Raw genomic sequence first — 23,039 nt, 5'->3', positions numbered from 1 at the left:
GAGAATCTCACTCCGTGCTCAGTGCAGAGCCTGACGTGGAGCTTAATCTCATGACTGCAAGAATGACCTAAGCTGATATCAAGAGTTGGGCACTTAACCGTTTGAGCCACCCAGGGGCCCCTCAGTATTGACTGACTAGATAAGGAAGCAAAGAGGGGCCTGTTTAAGGAGGAGTAAACTATTCTAAAATTTTTTTTTTTTAATGTTTATTTATTTTTGAAGGAAAGCAAGACAGAGTGTGAGTGGGGGAGCAGCAGAGAGAGAGGGAGACACAGAATCCGAAGCAGGCTCCAGGCTCTGAGCTGTCACCAGCTCTGACGTGGGGCTCAAACTCACGAACTGTGAGATCATGACCTGAGCTGAAGCTGGTTGCTTAACTGCCTGAGCCACCCAGGCACCTCAGGAGTAAACTATTCTAGGGAAACTTGTCTTTTTAATAAAAGACAGTTGCTTAACTTGAATCATTTAGTATCTAAATTCATTGTAAGACAACTTGACCTTTTAAGCTCTGGTTGTAAGAATGGCTTTCCATTAAAGACATCAGGAAAGGGTATTAGCATGTTTTGAAAGCAAAGTTTTAAAACACAAGTATTAAATTTATTATAGTCAGACAAAATGCTAAAGTATCAATTCACTTGGCAGAGAATACTTAATGTTTTCTATCTTAGATTGAGTTTTCATTTCATGCTTATTTTGAAATGGGCCTCATGTTAAGGATTCTACCTTACCATGTTTTGAATATTAGGAATGTATAATAGAGGAAACATGATAATGTATATAATGTAACACAGTAATATAATACAGGACAGCCATTGGGGCTATGTGGAAGTGAGAAAAGCTTTCCTCTGATTTGAAGACATTGTATAATTATCTCACATAGCAATATAGAATCAAGAATTTCTGTTTGGGGCGCCTGGGTGGCTTGGTGGGTTAAGCATCTGACTTGATATTGGTTTAGGTCTTGATCTCACGGCTGTGGGATCGAGCCCCGTCTCCGGCTCTGTGCCAAGCATGGAGCGTCTTTGGGATTCTTTCTCCCTCTCTCACTCTCTCTGCCCCTCCCCTGCTTGTATTCTCTCTCTCTCTCTCTCTCTCTCTCTCTCTCTCTCTCTCTCAAAAAAAAGGAGTTTCTGTTTCCTAACCTAATTTATGAGTTAGGAAAAGTTGATAACGTGTTGGGGCGCCTGGGTGGCTCAGTCGGTTAAGCATCCGACTTCAGCTCAGGTCTTGATCTCACAGGTTCGTGGGTTCGAACCCCGCGTCGGGCTCTGTGCTGACAGCTCAGAGCCTGGAGCCTGCCTTGGATTCCGTGTCTCCCACTCTGTCTCTGCCCCTCCCCTGCTTGTGCTCTGTCTCTCCCTGTCTCAAAAGTAAATAAACACTAAAAGAAAAAAAAAAATTTTTTTAATAAAAAAAAAAAGAAAAGTTGATAACGTGTTGAAATCACAGAATTTCCAATACATACGTTCATTTATAATGGCTATTTGATTTTCAGAAGTTTTGCTGAACACCTAATATGTGTCTAATAATTGGTATGTGGGAGAGATGGATTATGACCTGATGTTTTCTATTAGTTATGGTTCTTTTGTGTCCTCTATTCAGATACTAAATTCAATGAAGAAACTCTGGGTCAGTGGAAAAGGGAAAAAGGAGTTTGAGTTCGTCAGGATAAGCTGTAGAAATTTGTGGTGTTCAAGTTTGCTTTGATCTTTCAAACACTTTGTCACTATTGTCTAACCTTTTAGGTACTCAAAATGTCTTCAAAGAAACAAATCAGTGGATGACTATAACGTACATTTCCTTGCAGGATAAATATTTAAACATCTTTTCTAAACGTTCCTGTGAGAGCAAAACACAAAAATAATAGGGGAGGTTGAGTTTTGTTTTTGTGTCTGCTGATGAGTTTTTAGGTCTGTTCTAATTTTTCTTAGGCTCTAGACACACATCAGTGCTTAATTTATGGTTATGCTAACCTAAAGATGCCACTGACTTTAAAAAATTAACGTATGTTTAGCATTGTTTTTTTCACACATTGCCAGTGTTTGAATCCAGCTTTCAGTCATCCTGTGCTCAGACCCAGTACATCCTACTGTTTCTCTAAATAGCATACTGTCCGTATTGTCAGCTTGGGAACGCATGGACGTCTGTGATTTACCAATGCAAGGTCTCTAAAATTTTGCTACTTGGTTCACAAGCATACATTAATAATTTAAGATTAACAGTCTAGCCCCTTCAATTCCTTTTGTCAGTCAGGTGGGATTTAAATACATGAATTTTCTTTTCTTTCTTTTTTAAGGTTTATGAAAAGAACTTGGGAGTATGCAGTTTTGATGATGTTTGAACTGTAAGGCTTCCAACTGTCAGCTCTTTAAATTTCATTAATAGTAAAACTATTTGCTTTATGTTAATACTGAAACCTTACAAATCATTACTGTTTTATTTATCTGTCCATCCCCACCTTCACTGAGGTATAATTGAGAAATAAAATTGTAAGATGTTTAAAGTGTAGAGCATGATGATTTGATACATACATATACATTGTAAAGGGATTCTATCAAGTTAATTCACACATCCAGTACTAGGTAATTTTAAAAGTATACGATTCCAAAGCCTGGTTGGAAGACGTGAAGCGTTCACCTGAAAGTGTACAAGCTAAAACTGCTTTTGTAGAGAGGGTTTAAAAAGCAACAGATAAAATGGATTGTTCACATGTATTGAATTAACTAACCTACACTCTCTGATCCTTCTGGTAAAGAAAAATTGATACAGATCCGTAAATACAGAGAACAAAGTGATGGTTGTCAGAGTGGGTGGGGTAGGAGGATGGGCAAAATGGGCGAAGGTGAGTAGATGGTGCAGGCTTCCAGTTGCGGACTGAACAAATCTCGGGGATGAGCGGTACAGCCCAGGGAATATGGTCAGTGGTACTGTAATAAGGTTGTGTGGTGACACATGGGGTAGCTACACTTGTGAACATAGCGTGATGTGTCGACTTGTCAGGTCACCATTGTACACCTGACACTAATGTGACATTGTGTGTCAGCTACACCTAAAAAGATTGCCTAAAAAGTAAAGAAATCATAATTACATCATCAAACTCCTTATACCATCGGATCCCAGCAAGACTGTCAGTCTTTGTCCAAAGCATACTCTAGACTTGTTCTTGTTATTTGCTTAAATCAAGTATGAAGAAAATCCAGGATCCAACTTAAAAGCAATTTGAATGCTTTGGTCATTAAGGTGAAATTATGAAGACTTTCAGTGAAAAATGAGGCAGTGGATGTTTATCCCTCTGGGCTTATAAATAATATTTGGTTTATTTGTAGGACTTGGGCAGAATGCTTTAGGCTTGACTTTGGGAACCACGGCAGCTACTTCAACTGCTGGCAGTGAAGGCCTTGGTGGTATAGATTTTAGTAGCTCATCAGATAAAAAGAGTAAGTAATGTTACTATAATTTTATGTTCTTACAGTAACTTAAACTCCTGTGTCTGGAAGATGTTAGTTACATATTAAGTAGTAAAGTTTTGACTTTTAAATTTGATTGTATTTCCCAAATGACGCATGTGGTGTGTGTTTAAGATTTTCTTTTTGTAGAAAACTGAGATTTGTATGTGCATATGCCTTACGTAGCTATCTTCACGTGTGTATTAATATATATTCTTAAGTTGGGATCATGAGCACATACTATAGTTGACACTTGAACAACACGCTTTGAACTGTGCAAGTCCACGTCTGGGTTTTTCCAATAAGTAACAGCACCGGAAGTGTGTTTTCTCTTCCTTATAGTTTTCTTAATAGTGTTTTCTTTTCACCAGCTTATCTGATTGTAAGAATACAGTGTATAATATACGTAACATACGTAGTGTGTGTTCATTGATTGTTTATGTTATTGGTAAAGCTTTGGGTCAGAAGTAGATTATTAGTAGTTAAGTTTTGGGGAGTCAAAAGTTATATGTGGATTTTCAACTGCCTGTGAGGTTGGCACCCCTTAACCCCTGTGTTGTTCAAAGGTCAACTATATTCCTTTATTTATAACTTGTTCTTTCTCATGTGTTCTATCAGAAGTATTTGCCAACTCAGTAATTCTTTAGAAATATTTTAATGTAGCTTAATATCAGTTTTATGAATGGATGTATCATTAGCCATCATTCTATTATTAATATTTGTTTTTAGGTCTTCTGGGAAGTATCACTGTATCGGGCATCTTTATAGGGAAAGGCAACATAGTATTGTACTTTAAAGATGTACACTGGGCTGAAATTGCCTGGGTTCAGATCTGCTGTTTACAAGCTCTGTGACCTTACTCAAGTTGTTTATGCCTCTGGGCTTTAGTTTCTTTATCTGTAAAGTGGGCCCAACATAACAGTACCTACTTCATGGTGTTGGTCTGAGGATTACTATTCATAAAACTTCAGCAGAGCCAGGCAAACAGTAAATGCTGTCTAGGTGTTTGCTTTTGGTATAACTTTTCATTCATATTTTCAGTTAATTTTTTAGGACAGATAACCTAGAAACTGAATCATTGGTTTGGAGAGAGAAACAATTTTGGAGACTCTTAGTGTATATTGTGAAATTACTTTCCAGAAAGGTTTTACCAATTTATTTCCCACCAGCCAGTATGAAAATGCCCTTCTCGGGGCGCCTGGGTGGCTCAGTCGGTTAAGCGTCCGACTTCAGCTCAGGTCATGATCTCGCAGTCCGTGAGTTCGAGCCCTGCGTCGGGCTCTGGGCTGGTGGCTCAGAGCCTGGAGCCTGCTTCCAATTCTGTGTCTCCTTCTGTCTCTGCCCCTCCCCCATTCATGCTCTGTCTCTCTCTGTCTCAAAAATAAAATAAACGTTAAAAAAAAAAAAAAAAAGAAAAGAAAATGCCCTTCTCGCTATGCTCCTGCCATGCTGGGTATTCTTTTTAAAAATTGTCAATCCAGATTCATTTTCAAAAGTTTTTTAGTGTTGCTGGTTCCATGTGTGTGATTGTTTGTTTTGTTTTGCAATGTCTCTTCTGCCTCTGATGAAAACATGTTCACTAGGGCATATGCATGCACATTGCATTAAAACCCCATGAAGAATTAAAAATGAGGCAGTAGATGAAGGTGTAAAATGTGCTGTGTCCATATGTGAGAATTTTTTTGTTTTGGATATGGTTATTTTTTTAATTTTTTTTTTTTTTTTAACGTTTATTTATTTTTGAGACAGAGAGAGACAGAGCACGAACGGGGGAGGGTCAGAGAGAGGGAGACACAGAATCCGAAACAGGCTCCAGGCTCTGAGCGGTCAGCACAGAGCCCGACGCGGGGCTCGAACTCACGGACCGTGAGATCATGACCTGAGCCGAAGTCGGCCGCTTAACCGACTGAGCCACCCAGGCGCCCCGGGACATGGTTTTTATTGTGAAGAGATACTATGCTAGGGTGAAGTACTATCCTAAAAGTTGGCAGAATCCTTTTTTTTTTTACGTTTATTTTTATTTTGAGAGTGAGAGAGCATGCATGTGCACGAGCTGAGGCAGGGCAGAGGGAGAGGATCCCAAGCAGGCTTGCTCTCGATCTCACGAACCGTGAAATCATGACCTGAGCCGAAATCAAGAGCTGAATGCTTAACCAATTGAGCCACCCAGGCACCCCTGGCAAAATCCTTTTAAACTTAGAATATTTAGGATTGTTTTTCTTTGAATGAAAATTGACTAATTTCTTTTTTTTTGTTTTAATGTTTTATTTGTTTTTAAGACAGAGACAGAGCATGAGTGGGGATGGGGCAGAGAGAGGGAGGGAGACACAGAATCCGAAGCAGGCTCCAGGCTCCGAGCTGTCAGCACAGAGCCCGACGGGGGGCTCGAACTCACAAACCGTGAGATCGTGACCTGAGCCAAAGTTGGACACTCAACCGACTGAGCCCCCCGGGTGCCCCAAAAGTTGACTAATTTCTAAACATAGGGGTGTAGCTCTTGTTTTTAGTTTTCTGTGTAGCGACTCCATACTTAGAAAAAACCTTAGATATTTTAGCAGCTTCTTTTTTTACTCAGCTAGAGCAGCTTGGTACCCTCCAACTACTTTCATTCATGAAACTGCTTCTCTCTTTATTGTAATTGCTTTTAGGCTCCACGTGAAAGGGCTGAGTGAGGCAAAGGAGGAAGAGAAATGTAAGGAGTTAATCTGCCCGCTTTTTCCTGGGCCCTCCCTCCCTTGTCTTCCGCCCACAACCTTGGTGAGCGTTGAGCCAGAGGAATCGTGGAATAAGCGCACGTGACTTCATGTGCCACCTCTGGTTCCCTGTCGTCTGCTCCTACGTGTCAAGGGGTTCTTTTTTAACCTGAGGCTTTCTGTCTTTCTAGTGGCTACATCAGTTAGCCTGGACCTGCGTTACTGGATTTAATCAGATCAAGAGTGGTAGGAAGCAAAGTTGTGTGAGGAGGCGCGGTTTGGAGCTGGGCCTGGGGATGACGATGATCTTAGCCCTTTTCTGAGGAACTGCTGGAAGACCAGCTACAGAACAGGACGAGGAGATTGCAGAGGTCACCAAGGGCCTTGGGTGCCACGTTGAGGAGCTTTGGATTACACTGGGGACGGCTGAGACCTCGCAGGGCTGCGATGTGGGTGATGTGACCTGAGATACGTGTTTGAAGAAGACGGTTAGGAGAGCCACGTGGGAGATGGTGTGCAGGAAGGCAAGAGCAGACGCGGAGCTCTAGTAGGACGCTCTCAAAGCAGCCCGCGGGTATTAAGAGGGGCAAAGCTACACGCGCTAGTCCGCCCGCCCAGAGTGAGCTAAAAGCAGGCCCAAGTTTTATATACACAGGTTTGTCCGTGTGTAAACTTTTGTAAATATAATAAGAATGGAATGTCAGAGAGCAAAACAGTACTTGAGTCAATAAAGAAGTTGAACTATCTAGAAAAAAATTAAATCCCTACTTTATATTGCTGTGTCTCATCAAATTGGAGACACCCATCTGGAGAACGTGGGCACCGGTTTCAGAAATGTTCTACTGTGAAGGAGAGAAATCTTAGCATCTGTGCAATACAAAATAGGGAAAAAGAAACTATAGTTGGATTAAAGAGGTAAACAAAAGAAACCCCATGGACAAAGGAAGAAGGTAAATGACAAATTGGGACTAAAATGCTTCATTTCTAGATGCTTATATTTTCACATCTTAACATCTGAAACTGAGATGTATCTTAAAAGTAGGATCTAATTTTAGAAATAGACACATGAAATACATGAGACAAAGGATTATATACTTAATGTTGAAATAGCTCTTAGAAGCAATAAGAAAAATACCTCAGAGATACCCAAATAACCTGAACAGACTGTTCACAAAAGGAGAAATATACTTGTTTAACTAACATTTGAAATATTTTACTTAGTACTGTCAGAAATAGGAATTTGCATTATAATGAAGTGGCATTTTCCACTTAAATACCAGCAGTGATTTTTTTAAAACATAAGTTCATTGTTGAGAGTGTGATGGGAAAGGTACTTTTTTTTTTTAATGTTTATTTTTTATTTATTTTGAGAGAGAGAGCATGAGCAGGGTAGGGGCAGAGGGAGAGAGAGAGAGAATCCCAAGCAGGCTGTGCTCTGTCAGTGCGGAGCCCGACGTGGGGCTCGATTTCACAATCCGTGAGATCGTGACCTGAGCCAAAATCAAGAGTCAGACTCTTAACTGACTGAGCCACCCAGGCACCTTGGAAAAGCTACTCTTATTCCTAGTAGTTGGGAGGATAAATTGGAACAACTGTGTTAAAGGATCAGTTTGATAATATGTCAGAGGCCTTCCCTGAAATAATCTTTGACCTATAAATTCTTCTTTTTTAGAATACAAATAAAGTAGTGAACAAGTATTTATGGATAACTATATCGACTGTAGCGGCATTGTTTATGTAGTGAATGGTCATATGTTAAGAAGAGGGTTGGGCATAAAGGTTCTGATACAGCTACATCATCATATCCTATGGTCATTTAAAGTCACGTTAAGTGACATGGAAAACTTATAACATGCTGAAAAAATGTGTTGAAATATTACTTCTAGTAATCCTGACTGCTTTTAAAAATGTGTAAGTACAGAAAAAGCCTGGAAGACGAACCACTGAGGTTCTTTGGTGGGATTCAGTTTTGTGTGTTCCTATATATTTTTTTAAATAAGCGGGTCTTGGGGCGCCTGGGTGGCTCAGTCGATAGGGCATCCATCTTCGGCTGAGGTCATGATCTCGCGGTTTGTGAGTTCAAACCCTGTGTCGGGCCCTGTGCTGACAGCTCAGAGCCTGGAGCCTGCTTCAGATTCTGTGTCTCCCTCTCTCTCTGCCTCTCCCCTGCTCACCCTCTGTCTCTCTCTGTCTCTCAATAATAAACGTTAAAAAAAATGTTAATAAGTGGGTCTTTATAGTGACAAATTTTGGAAGAGCAGAAAGTAAGTCACTGCATTTTGCTGAAGGAGCTTTTTTTACTCCTCTGCTTATATAGATATATGCTATTAATGATAACTACTAAGTAGGTGTAATTAGTGAGAAAGTTGTTGCTATATCTGCACACATTAAAGACTTCATTTTTAAAAAAATTTGCTGCTTTTGTAAAATATTTAGAGATGATCAGGTCATCTGATATATTTTAATATTCTAATCTAAAAAAGTGTCAAGTAGAACTTTCAGGAGTTAAACTGCTAGGCCGGAATATTTCTCATGGAAGACCGTTGAAAGAGGAAGATTCGGCCCTTGAATGAGATAGATACAAATCAGCTATATAACTGTCTGTTTATATGTACACAAACATGTCTCCATAACGTGCTCTGTTTCAAGTTGGTGACACGTCATGGCCTCACGTGCTGTTTAAGAGGCAGTCTAAGAAATGCTGAACAGTTTCTGTATATACCTTAGCTTGCATTAAATTGAAACTTCTATTTGGAAGACATTGTTGAATGACCTGTTTTTACATGAAGCTTCTTGAATTTTCTAGGTGATAAAACAGGAACAAGACCAGAGTAAGTTTACAGTCTAACTTTTAAAATATTTTAATTGAGTTTTATTTATTAAATAGTAGGCAAATGGTATGGTTGGAAGTAAATGAAACCATATAGGCATTTAGAAGAAAAATTCTTTGAATCAGTTTTTGTCAAAAATAAATAATAAACCTATGCTCTGGAAAGATTATGGGATGGTCAAATCTTCAAGTTTTAATCATTTGGAAAACTTAAAACCAATTCTTTCCAGAACACTTTATGCCCAATTTTATATCTAAACATACCTTTTAGATGTAAGTTACTACACCAGTACCATTTATTTTATGATGATGAAGAGGGAGAAGAGCCTCCATATACGTCGTATGTTCGAAGATCATTATTTTTACTACCACTTGTATTTTCTCACCTACTTTTTACATTAAATAAAACAGTTGTAAATAAATGATCAAGTTCATGCCTCTAAAACATCTTGTGTGTATTTTAGCCCTATTACATAAATAGGAAGCTGAAAGAGACTGAGATTTGCCTAGAGGTTATAGCAAGGAGTTAGCAAATCTGTGACTGAAATTTAACTGGTAATTACATTATGGCATACCAAATTTCACTTATTCCTATCCTCATTACACATGTATGATTTCCTTAAGCTATTCCTAGGTCTTATTTTATTGAAAAACAAATTGAAATTATAAAATAAAGTAAAATATTTGGAGCATCTCATTATGAGAAGTTTTGTAGACTCTTTAAAGAATTTTTTAATATTTTTTAACCGAATGAAATGACAGTCGTAGAATTTTTGAGCCGGGGCAACTTAGTTCAATATTTAATCTGTTGTATTTTCTAAATTTTTTTCTTAAACATTTAGTCAAATGCATTTATGTTTACTTATAATAGGTGCCAGTCTTTTTAGAAAAGATCTCTCTATGTCAGGTGAATTGTTAAAGTTATTTTAAAGGTCAAGAAATTTATAGTTGTTTATAAAGAGCTTTGAAATCATTCATGAAATGTATAAATGGGGAATATTTGCTTTATCTTCTTCTCTCTTAACATACTCTAGTGGAACTCAGCCGTCAGCTTTTTATTACCTCAATGGCTTTAATACATCTGTGGCATTTTTCTTAGGGATAGTAAAGCACTGAAGGATGAAAATCTACCTCCTGTCATCTGCCAGGATGTTGAAAATCTCCAGTAAGTGTGTCAAACATAATTAGATAAGTCATTTTGAAGAATGCTAGAATATATTTTAGGGGGAACATCTCTTTCTCTTAAACGTTTTAACTTGGGTAAAAATTTTAATGTTTTTAGAAACTAGAGAGAAAGCAGAACAGGACTTAAATTTTTGTTAACTGTCATTCTCAAAAAAGAATGTGAACTGTAGTTGAATTTTTAATATTTCCTTCTTAAAACACCAGGACTCTGGCCAGCCTATTGTAAGGGTACTTTTTTTCTATAGGAAACCAAAAGTGTATTTTTTTTTCAATTTAGTTTTATGTATCTTTTTAGGAAATTTGTGAAGGAACAGAAACAGGTACAAGAGGAAATTAGTAGAATGTCTTCAAAAGCAATGCTTAAAGTACAAGAAGATATTAAAGCTCTGAAGCAGCTTCTGTCACTAGCTGCCAGTGGATTACAGAGAAACACTCTCAATATTGACAAGTTGAAAATAGAAACTGCTCAGGTAAATGAACTTACAGTCGTTTTACTGTAGGGTTTTGTTTTGCCATGTTTTTTTCAAATGAAATCAGTCTTTTATAAAATCAGGATTTACTACATATAGCTTGTACAGTTTTAAATTGCTGTAATAATAATAGTCGCTAGTTTGTATTGAGTGCTTACTGTGTATGAGGCAGTGTTTTTTTGTTTTTAGTTTTTATTATTGAGAGAGAGAGAGAGCGAGAGCACGAGGAGGGGAGCGGCAGAGAGAGCGGGAGCGAGAGAATCCCTAGCAGGCTCTACACAGTGTGGAGCCCGATGCAGGGCTTGAACCCATGAACCATGAGAGCATGATCTGAGCCAAAGTCAGATGCTTAACCAACGGAGCCACCCAGGTGCCCCATATGAGGCGGTATTTTAAGCAATTTATTAATCCAGTTTAGTTTTCATGACAGCTCTGTGAGGTAGGCACTCTTATCTTCCTTATATAAATAAGACAGTGGGCAGAGAGCTTTGTTAATAAATGGAAGAGCTTGGCTTCTGACCCTTGTAATCCAACTCTAGAGTTGATGCTCCTGACGAGTTTGCTTTCTAAGAGTGACCACTGGCTAAGTTGCTGCATTACACAAGCTAGACAGAAAAACGTTTTTTTAAAAGTCTGTCAGTGATTAAATAAAAACTATATCATGCTTTGTAAATATTAAATATATACAAAAATACATACTTTGTGTGTGTGTGTGTGTGTGTATATATATATATATATATCGTTCTTATCTATTTTGGTGGGGAAGAATGATGGTAGATGATTTACTTTTATATTTTAAGTAAAAATATTAAAGTTGCTTATATGTCTTTTTTGTTTGAAATATGATTGACATATAACACTACATTAGTTTCAGCTGTGCAACATAATGATTCAATATTTATTTTTATTGCAAAATGGCCATAACAAATCTAGTTAACATTTACCACCATGCTTAGCTAAAAACCTTTCCCACTTGAGATGAGAATTTTTAAGATCCACTCTCTTAGCAACTTGCAGATATATAATACATTATTATTAACTGTCATCGCCATGCTGTACATTATATTCCCCGGTCTTATTTATTTTAAAATTAGAAATTTGTGTGTGCTTACCTTTAAGTCTTTAAGTCAACTATTGGAGAATACTTTCGTGATATTTTTAATGAAAATGTGTTACTAAAGTAGCTATTCTAAACTATGATGTTTAAAAGGAATTCAAGGGGTACCTGGGTGGCTCAGTCGGTTAAGTGTCCGACTTCAGCTCAGGTCACGATCTCGCGGTCCGTGAATTCGAGCCCCGCGTCGGGCTCTGGGCTGATGGCTCAGAGCCTGGAGCCTGCTTCCGATTCTGTGTCTCCCTCTCTCTCTGCCCCTCCCCCGTTCATGCTCTGTCTCTCTCTGTCTCAAAAATAAATAAACGTTAAAAAAAAATTAAAAAAAAAAAAAAAAAGGAATTCAAAGCCTTTGTTGTCTGCTTTCAGAATTCCTGGTTGCCTACACACATTGGTTAAACACAAATAAAATATTCTCCCATGTTTCTTTTTCTCTTATTCCTCGTGTGTGTGTGTGTATGCACATATATATGTATGTATATGTCATATCTAGGAGAAAGAAAATGTGATGCCTCTGGTGGAGAATGATTAGACTCTGATTAAACATTACATGAAGTCACAAATTTCATATGTGAAATGTATGAAATTGTACAAATTCTATGGAAAAGTTCATTAACACAGTAATAGAGGAGGCAACTCAGGTGAATGCTACAATGGGATCCGTTGTGACTTTAGTACCAGATGATTCTATTCATAAATATTTGGAATACTTTTTATGTACTCGACTTGCTAATAGTCTTTCAGAGATAAAAACACAACCCGAAAGGCACTAAAAGACTAAAAGAGCAAATGAAATAATGAAAGTTTGGGTAGAATATAAAGGTGGCAAATGAAGAAGACGATGAATCAAAGAAAGCTTCCTTAGGGCTAAAGTCCTCTAAGTTGGGTTTAGAAAATTTTGTAGATGATATCAAAGAAATTTGATCTAAACTTATGTTATTTCTAATTTACGGCAATTAGTGCTCTACCCACACTTCAGTGAATTATCTATTGAAAAAATATTCTGATTCCCTTAGTGAAGTTATCAATCTTTAACGCCAAACCCTTTTCTTCAAAGAAAGCCTTTTGGGGAAATAAAAGCAATTCTGAGGTGAGGAGCAGTGTTGTGGTTGCAAACATCAGAACCTTGTGGAAGCAAAGTCTTTTAAATACTTCATTTTGGGGGGTACATAACTCAAGAGTTTAAACAAGAAGTGTAGTTAAACTTCTTTCTGGGTAGGGTAGGTGCCAGATGTTTTGTTGCGGTTATATCATTGAGTCCGTGGAGTCAGTGAACATTTTTAAGGATCTGTTTTACCACTTCAGCAGAAGTGTTGGGATCAAAATACACATGATATACTAGTGAGAGTGAATTAAGTCAGTTCGGTACTATGTTCTAGGTACAAGGTATGACTGAGGCACAAAGGCCTCAAGAGGGCACTTTTTAAAAAATGTTTATTTATTTTGAGAGAAAGAGTGTGCATGTTTGCACGAGGAGGGGAGGGGCAGAAAGAGAGAGAATCCCAAGCAGGTTCTGCACGGTGAGCCCAGAGCTGGATGTGAGGCTTGATCTCATGAACCATGAGATCATGACCTGAGCCAAAATCAAGAGTTGGATGTTTAACAGACTGAGCCGCCCAGATGCCCCTTAAAGATTTTTAAATAATAGCAGAGTCTTTTGCTGTGGATGAATTAACTTCACAGATTGTATAGACGTCCATAGTTCTTAAAATAGATAGCAGCTCATTATAAATTTATCATAACCTTCATTAAAAGTATACTTTGGAAAGAGGTTTTGGCAACTTGTAAAACAGGTTAAACATGACGTGTTCTCGGAGCATGAGCGTGGCATTGTGTGAAGTTTCAGTCCAGAGATCATTGGTAGTTTTAACCTGGCTTTTAACTGGTTAATCTTTCTTTCTTTCTTTCTTTCTTTCTTTCTTTCTTTCTTTCTTTCTTTCTCTCTCTCTGTCTCTCTCTCTCTCCCTCCCTCCCTCCCTCCCTCCCTCCCTCCCTCCCTCCCTCTGATCTGTTAGGAGTTAAAGAATGCTGAAATAGCTTTAAGAACCCAGAAAACACCACCTGGACTCCAACATGAAAACACAGCTCCCGCCGAGTAAGTTACTGGATTTTCTCACTTTAGGAAAGCCAAACAGTACAATATATAGGCCAAGAATTTGTAGTTTACTATGTAGCAAGCCTGGGTTAATAAGCACTTGACACGGATTTCTCCTTTTAATTCTCACAATAACCCTAAGAAGGCAGTTCATTATCTTCATTTTATCGAAGGGTAAGTGATGGCTAAGATCTGAGCTTTTAACCAGTGTTATGCAGTTATACTTCATTTGTATGTTATGGCCTTTTCCACTGCATTAAATATTGCAGATAGTAGATATTTTTACCAACAAGGACTTTTTAATTTAAAAATAATTTTATGATAATCCCTTCCTTAAACAGGGCGTTCTAGAAGTAGTTTAACCCTTTTACTTGTTTGCATAGCTTTATTCACACAGGTAATAAATCATCAGAAGGAGCAGTTAGAAAATGTAGATAAGTTAAAATAAAAAACATCCACCTGCAGTCTTCTCACCCAGGATGTGTGTCTGTCTAGTTGCCAAGTGGTATCTATCTTGTCTCTTTATATTTTTTTCATGTTGCTAGAGCTAATGATAGCTAATATTTATCAGATGCTTACCATAGGCCAAGCAGTGCACTTAGCACTTGACATACTTTATCTCATTTTCCACGAAACCTCTACAGCTGTCACCATCCCAGTCTTCAAGATGAGGGGCCCGAGGCATGAGGAGTGGTGGAGGTCTGACTCCTAGTTTCTCACCCCTTTTTTCTTTTAACTTTTGATGGTGACATAATTTCAGACTTAGAGAAGAGTTCAAGAAGGAAAAGGAAACAAAGAATTCCCATGTATCTTTTATCGAGATTCCTTATATGTTAATATTTTTACTATGTTTGTTTTGTTCCCTGCTCTAATATATATACATATTTCCACCCCCCCCCCCCCCGAACAGTTTGAATTCTTTGCAGACAGATGCCCATTATGCTAAAGTACTTCAGTGTGTATTGCTTAAACATAAGAACATTCTGTTACATAACCACAGTTCAGTGATCAAAATCAGGACATGTTAACAAGGACAGTGATACTCTGATTATCTTATTCAGATTAGCATGGGCTGTGTTCCTCACCGGCCTTCTAGTAGTTTATCCTTCTCATTCGTCATGCTGCCATCAGAGCTGGTTTTGAAATGGGGTGAATTGTATCATTTTCCATTGCAAAAAGCTTTCGTAGTTGCCCATTTCTTACAGAATTACATACAGCACGCTTTGTATACTATTCAAGGTCCCTTTTATTTATCTGGCATTCTCTGGTTAAATTTAGCAGCATAGTAGCAGTAATTACATGCTTTCCTCAGACACTATAGTGTTTTCAGATTATAAATATAAGGACTGTAAGTACTTGTAAAATCTGGTTGACAATTGCACTTTTTAAAAAAACTTTTTTGAACTTATTTAGACTTACAGAAAATTTCCAAAAATGATAGTACTTCCTTATATCCCTTACCTTTCTTCCCTTAATGTTAAAATACTGTGTAACCACAGTATAATTATCGAGAATAGGAAATTAACATAGGTGTGGTGTTACTAATCAAGCAACAGAACTTACTTGAATTTTACTGACTTTTCCACTAACGTGCATTTTTTTCTTCCAGTCTCCTGTTTTCCACTAATGTACTTTTTCTATTCCAGGTTCCCATTCACTTCTCATTCATTCATTTCTCCTTCATCTCTCCCAGTCTGTAACAGTTACTCAGTCTTTGTCTTTCATAACGTTGATACTTTTAAAGCATAGAAAGTTATTTTGTAGATTGTCTCTTAATTGGGATATTTCATGATTGGAGTAATTTCATGATCTATTTTTGATACCTTGATAACTCACAAGTTTTGGTTCTGGTTTCAGTAATATCTATGCCATATCCTTATGTCCTCAGACTAAGTCAAAGGCCCTACTTAAATGGGGGCATATGTTTATTTACTGGTTATTTTAATGCAAAGAAAATAGCATTTTTAAAACTTTGATCTGACTTTGTAAATGTTTTTGTATAGCTACTTCAGAATCTTGGTTCAGCAGTTTGAGGTACAGCTTCAGCAGTACAGACAGCAGATTGAAGAGCTAGAAAACCATCTTGCCACACAAGCAAATAACTCACATATAACCCCTCAAGGTAACATGCTTTCTGTGGTGATTTTTTTTTTTTTTTTTTTTGATAGCACTGTTTTTTAGTAAGAGAGGTTAAGGTGTTGTCACATAATATTCTACATAACTGCTAGTGGTTGTCTTGAGCTGCTATACAATTTCCTTAAGGCTTGTATTAGATATTTATTCTCCATAAATAGAAAATGCTTTATTATGAACTGTTATTATGCTGACCAAGGCAGAAGTTTCAGGGCCTTCTCCCCTCCCCCTGATGACTGATTCAGACACCCTGCTCTCAGTCAACTCGCTGTGCTCTCTTCTCTCAGTCATGGAAATATTGACGTGGTCTTGTGCCTCCTACACTTTTAGTACCAAAAACTGCACTCAAGTCATAGAAAAATAATACTGATTATGTTACATGTATATTTGTGTGATAATATAACTTTCTTTTATAGATTTGTCAATGGCTATGCAGAAAATTTATCAAACATTTGTAGCTTTAGCTGCACAACTTCAGTCTATTCATGAAAATGTAAAGGTAAGTTTTCATTACCAGTTCATGGATCTGTATATCTAGACCCAAGTGAAGTATTCATTTGCGGAGCAGAAGCATTCATGCTAATTATAGGAATAGCTAAAATTACATATAAGTGATGAAGACGAAAACTAAAACAATCCACAATCATGCTCAGATACAATCACAGATAATATCTGTTGTTTTTTCAAAAAGATCCAAGTGTTCTATGCAATCAGCTATCTTAACTTTTTTCAGTAGTATATTGTAAACAATTTTCTGCGTTGATATACATATTTCTTCAATATCATTTTTAGTAGTTACATAGGATTTCAGTGTGTGTGTATATATATATATATATATATATATATATATATATATATATATATATATGCGTAGTTTCCTTAACCCATCCTATTTGTTGGACATTTAGGTTGTTTCCATGTCTTTACAACTAGGAGCAGCACTACAGAAAAGAAACATTCTTAGTAGCAAAAGTATTTTGTGCTGCTTTAATTTTAACATAGGTCTTATTTTTTTTAATTTTATTTTTAATGTTTATTTGAGAGAGAGAGAGAAACAGAGACAGAGTGTTAGCAGGGGGAAGGGCTGAGAAAGAGGGAGACAAAGAATCTGAAACAGGCTCCAGGCTCCGAGCTGTCAGCACAGAGCCCAATGTGGGGCTCAAACCCACGAACTGCAAGATCATGACCTGAGGCAAAGTTGGATGCTTAACCAACTGAGCTACCCAGGCGCCCCATAAATTATACCAGCTTTGAAATGAGCATGCTTTGGAGCTTTTGCTTTAATATATTTAAAATTCTAAACCAGATTTTTAAAATAGTTTTAAAGGAGGAATTTTTATCGAATTTTCTTGAAATTAGTTTATTAAAGTACTAAAGATGATTCTCTGTTGGTACTTTGAAGTATGTGTTGTACAGTTTTTTTTTTTCCCTTAATTTTTATTATGAAAGTTTTCAAATAGACACACAAAAAGAAGGGCACTGTTGTAATGAATGCCAGGTACCCACTCTCCGCTTCACCCATTATCAGGATCCTGCCTTGCTTTGTCAGTTCCCACCCAGGGATGCTTTTTTCCCCCTGGAACATTTTAAAGCAAATTCCAGACATGTCATTTGTAAGTATACATGCTTTTTCAATGGCAGTTTCTCCTCTCTGGTATTCTTATTTCTTTTTCTTTCTTTCTTTTCTTTCTTTTCTTTCTTTCTTTCTTTCTTTCTTTCTTTCTTTCTTTCTTTCTCTTTCTTTCTCTCTTTCTTTTCTTTTGTTTTTTAGTAATGTACATTGTAATATACATTCCCAGGAACCAAAGAATGTTCCATGATCAGATTTGCCATTTATTTTCAGTTGCATTTAGTGACCAAAGTATAATTTCTAGCTTCATTTACTTACAGAAATCTCACAGGAGGTCGTTTTTTAATTTTTGTTCCTTTTGTATTGTTTTTCATGAGATAATCTGCTGAAGCAGGTTTAAACTACCTGAGCCAGCCAGGCCCCAAGGACATTAACAAAACTGGACGTTTTATCAATTAACTATATAAATCAAGGCTGATAGCTGTTCTTTTTTTCTTTTCTCTCCTTAAACCAATTGTCTTTCAAGTCTCTAAGGCAGGTGATTATTTTCCAGTGTCTGAAGCAGAACAAATTGATGGACTACTAATGCCAAACATTGTTTGGCTATATTCATATAGTTACACAGAGAAGAGGATGCATTAGGGGGAGATCACTTCTAATAAAACTCATTCTTCTGACATCACATACTCTACTTCTGACTGCATTTTCCCCAGTTTTCAGTTCTTGGCAGGCCTGCTTCAGTACATTAAAGAGGTAGGAAAGTCTGGAGCCAGAACATCAAATACTGACATCCACACAAAAGGGGATGATGACTTTTAAATACTATAAATAGCAGGAAGATTTCTAAGTGTTCTACCTGTTAAGACCAAAAAGACATTACTGCTGAGAACGGTAGGAAATCTGAAAATCCTATATCTTTTTAAAAAGTTGTTTAAAACTGATCAAAATTTGATTAAACCCTTAATGAAAGTATCTAATAATTCCGATGTGAGTTAATGGCCTTAATCAAGGCAGATGCTGCATTGGGTGAACGAGCCCACTTGATGAACGTGGTAATTTTTCTTTCTTACTCTGAAATTATAAACTCACTCCCCCTCCTCGTTTGGTTATGCAAGCTCAACATGAGTCATTCTCGTGGTAAAATAGTCAAACAATATTGATAAAGTGAAAACCCTTTTTAAACCCTCCAAGCTGTCTCTGCCGAAGTCACTTATTTTAACACGTGTCACCCAGGCCTTTTAAAGAAGGCATTTAGCACATACATATGTAGTACATGTTTTCAGCTTTTTGCATCTGAAAGTTATCAAGAGGTTGGATGTTGGAGGGGGCAACAATCGTGAAAAACTAGAATATTGAAAGTGGAATTTTAGATGTTACTAGCTAACTCGTTTTAAAGAGGCCTCGTGGAGCCAGAATGTTTTAGGCAGTTTATTGTAAAGACATGACAAAATTAGGGAAGAAAATACTCAAGAGAGCATTAGAGCTTGCATGCATCATTTCACATTGCATGCATTAGTAGCACTTTGATTTGCCCTGTAGGGGGAATGTATAGCATTGGCAATGTCTTTGATCTTCTTATTTCCTACTTAGATTATTCCCGTATTACCAGATTCAACACAGAACTTGATTGATTAACCTTTTCTTTTTTCTTTCCCTTAGGTGCTAAAAGAACAGTACCTTGGCTACAGGAAAATGTTCTTGGGAGATGCTGTAGATGTGTTTGAAGCCAGGCGAGCAGAAGCCAAGAAGTGGCAGAACGCACCCAGAGTTACTACCGGACCCACCCCTTTCAGCAACATGCCAAACGCGGCAGCCGTTGCCATGGCTGCAACTCTTACACAGCAGCAACAGCCTGCTACAGGTCTGAATGCATTCAAGTTATAGCTTCTTACTGTTAAAATGCAGAACATTTATGTGCATTTTTATAAGTCTTCCTTTTGTGTTAGCACTGAAAAATTTCTATGAGTAGCTATTCCAGTATAATCTAAAAATTATGATGGACACAATTATAAACATATACCTGATAAAAAATGCAGGGTAGTCTTAGCAATAATTATTCATCAGTTAGATACTGAATATTGTGAATTACTTAATGTTATTTGCTGTATTGCTATAAATACCCTTTAGAACATGGTGTTTCACTACCGAATTACATTTAAGAATAACACGTTCTAAAATCGTGATTGTATCATTTATTGTTTTAAAGTCAAAGCTAATTCAGCCATTATTGCATTTCTCATATATGATACTGATAGATGGTGCATTCTTGTTTCCTCATACATAGTGATTACAGAGTACCCACATTTAGGATGAAGTACATTTTTATGACTGAAGGTGTGTTGAAGATCAGTTGGTTGTTTTTATGTATAATGACTAGAAACAGTACAGGTTCTTTTAACCAAATTCGGACGAAAGTACATGCTAGAATTATTTGTACCTTTTCAGAATGAACAGAACAGTAGCAGGAGCAGGAAAAAGATGTTTTGAGATGCTCTGGATTGCACATTAAGAAGTTTGAACTGGGAAAGCTGGGCAGATGATGAAAATAATTGGTGAGATACTAGAAAGCAGATAATTTGAGTCCTTGGTTTAATTCCACTTCTGACAAAAGAAACATTTTTTGTGGTCTAGTTCTGCGGTGTGGAGTTTGGTCCTGTGTCTTTGGGAGATTGTTATCTTTACTCCTACAGTCTCCTTTTTGTCAGGCTTGAAGTATGACAGAGAAGATACAGTCTTAATGGATATTGATTTTTTTTTTATTCATTCAGAAATTTTTGAGTAATCCTTATTATTATCCTATAGCATGTGTCTTTCTGAGAGTTCCATATAGTCCAAGAGTAAATTACAATACAAAAAGTAAAAAAAAAAATGAAAAAAACAGACATACCTAGATTGCATTCAGGCTGCCTCTACTAGGGAAACATTCTCTGGTTTTCACTATTGGCGGTTTAAAAATTGTTCTTCACATTTGGAGATGCCAGAATCGACTTACCGTCAGTGAATGGCTGGTGATTGGTTTATGCCAAATCCTCCACATTCCGTGGCTGGACCCGTGTGAATAGTGGCTCATAGTGGCGCTATCTACTAGTTCTCCGTGGCTGGAGTGTAGGATTCCATTCTCGAGTTATGGAGGAAAAAAGTCATTATGGAACTGATTCCTATACTGACTTGATAATCATACTGATTCAGTATAGGAATCAGTCCCATAATTGTGATTATCAGTTCTCATGATTATTTAACCAGCTAATCAAGCCAACATAGTACCAACTTACCTTTCAGAGCCAATATTAATCCTAAAAAAGATCAGATAAGCATGGGTTTTGGTTAAGTGTCCTTTAAAACATAAGGGATTTCCATTTTAATAAATAAAATTAAAAAGTCAGTTATTTAAAATGTCATGGGATAAGTGAATTTTATATTCTGTGGTATACAGCTAAATTTGAAGCAAAACCACTTGTCAGGGTTGTTACGTTTTGTGTTTTGGGTTTTTTTTGGTTTTTGTTTTTGTTTTTTAATTCCTTTATGTAGACAGTCTCGAGAGGTTTGTAGGTTTTCACTCATACGTTTTATGCTCATGGACATATGAAGATGTATGTTCATTCTACAAATATGAGTGCCTGCTATGTGCTAGGCTCCGAGGTTACAAAGGTAAACAGTGAGCTGAGTATGGCGTTTGCTCTCCGTGGTGATGGAGAACGTTGGCTTAATTTAGAGTGATCATCTTGCGGAGCCTTTGCTCATTTAATTTCCTCTGTGACTTTTGCCAGGCTTCAGGGCAGCTGCGGCCCCCTGCAGTTGTGAAGCCTGTATGAGGGCTTCCCCGTTTACATTTTGAGTTGTGTGATTTTTAGAACTGAGAAGTTAAACAGTAGTAATAAAAATTTTGCTTTTTGTCTTCTGTTTCTCGAAGGCCTTCCCAGCTCCATATAGTGCATTCCTTTACGCGTCTTGTAGTCAGAATGTTCGTGATTTCAGTCCTGTCACCACTGCAGCGAGACGGATGAGGTCTCCTAGATACAGACCGCTTTGATGAGTTACCGCCTGTTGAGAAATATTGTGCTTTGTATTCACTCGGTGACTTAATCTTTGTGTCCTGTGACTTTGAGGATATCTTTTGCTTTTTAAGTGCAAATAATTTTAAAGACCATCTAGATTCAGTTAGGTAAGGCTTGTGTGCTGTTTTTATGTATCACTGTTGATGTGCAAGATTTGAATTGTCAGGGGTTTTGCTTTTAGTTGCATATGGATTCTTCATTAATATAAAAAATGCAGACAGCTTTCTTAGGCTGCCACCTTCTGAAGGTGGTTTCTCTTGGAGGTGGAGGTATGGGTTTAAGTGACTTCTTAACTTTGGTGTTTTTAAGTGAAAAAAATATAATAGGTCTTAGGCCTGCGTGATTTATGGTTATTGTTTCTGAAGGCTGAAGAAAAAACTGACGAAAACCAGCGGGCTAATTATGTGTGAAATAAGCATCAGAACATGGATAAATTACACATAAGTAGATCTTGAGTACACTTGTCCATCAGTGCTTTTGAAGCCTCTTAAAAAGCTTAAGACATTTTACATTAGGATTACCAATATAATTTTAACCTAGCATAGATTGTTCTAAGCTAACGTACTGGGATTAAGTTTTGCTGTTGTGTTTTGACACTTTTAAAAAAGTTCTTGATGTTTACATAAGAAGACTATTCTCGTGTGACTTAGCTGCTATTTTTAAGGAGAGCTGAGACATTTTGTTAGAGTTCCTAATTTCTAGCTTTTAGTGTAGGTTTGGACATTTAAGATGTAGTGTTAAATAGGAAACGTTAAGTATTTCATTTTAGTTTCTTGTAGTTTTCTGGTTTTGTTGTATTTAACAACCAAAGGAACATTCCCCGTTAAATCAGTAAGTAAACTTTTTCAAATTGGGGGAAAAGGCATTTTTTGTTTTTAAGAAAAAATTATTTTTAAAATATGACCTAGGAATAATCATACTAATGACATTAGATATTTTGAGTAATTATTGAAAATTATCAAAAAATTTTAGCACTTTAGTCCTTTTCCTGTGAATGCAGTTTTACTTTTAAGAAAGTAGAATTTATTCTGGAAAATATGAATTACAGTGCTGAACTTGATTTTGTTGTGTGTGAATATGTTATCCGGTAACTTTTGTAAAATGTTACTCTACGTGAAGATTTCACTTTGGGCAATTATTGGGATATATTACTACTAACTTGGTTTTATTTATGGAACTAAGCCTCTCATTGAATGACTATTCAGATTTTGAAACAGATTTCTTGAATTGTTTACGTGACTTTTGCCTGAAGGATTTAGATTCTGCTTTCTAATAGTGAAACTAATTTATATGGTGGCCAGAGTGTAATATATGCTAATACTTTGGCGTGGGAGATATTTATCATGTTTTTGATATTAAAAAATGTTATACATTTGCCTACTAGTTTTATAAATGATGTTGCCTTCAGAATTTGTGTGAAGGTACAAAACTCAAAGTATCATGTACCTGTT

General features: G+C 37.0%; 1 protein-coding gene across 2 annotated transcripts in view; it reads left to right on the top strand.

The window, feature by feature from the left end:
- The window catches only part of NUP58 (nucleoporin 58), a 49,560-nt gene that overhangs the window by 10,023 nt on the left and 16,498 nt on the right, over positions 1-23,039 (top strand). For both annotated transcript variants that reach the window (XM_060637508.3, XM_060637507.3), the window contains exons 5-12: positions 3,327-3,437; positions 8,946-8,970; positions 10,069-10,134; positions 10,450-10,624; positions 13,751-13,830; positions 15,834-15,952; positions 16,380-16,462; positions 19,193-19,394. In XM_060637508.3, the coding sequence (XP_060493491.1) occupies positions 3,327-3,437; positions 8,946-8,970; positions 10,069-10,134; positions 10,450-10,624; positions 13,751-13,830; positions 15,834-15,952; positions 16,380-16,462; positions 19,193-19,394 (861 nt within the window). The remainder of the gene's footprint in view (positions 1-3,326; positions 3,438-8,945; positions 8,971-10,068; positions 10,135-10,449; positions 10,625-13,750; positions 13,831-15,833; positions 15,953-16,379; positions 16,463-19,192; positions 19,395-23,039) is intronic.

This window comes from Panthera onca, chromosome A1 (genome assembly GCF_046562875.1).
Source record: "Panthera onca isolate mPanOnc1 chromosome A1, mPanOnc1 haplotype 2, whole genome shotgun sequence".
NCBI classification, from domain to species: Eukaryota; Metazoa; Chordata; class Mammalia; order Carnivora; family Felidae; genus Panthera; species Panthera onca.
Note: the sequence above shows the minus strand (reverse complement) of the source record. Positions and strands in the feature narration are given on the sequence as shown.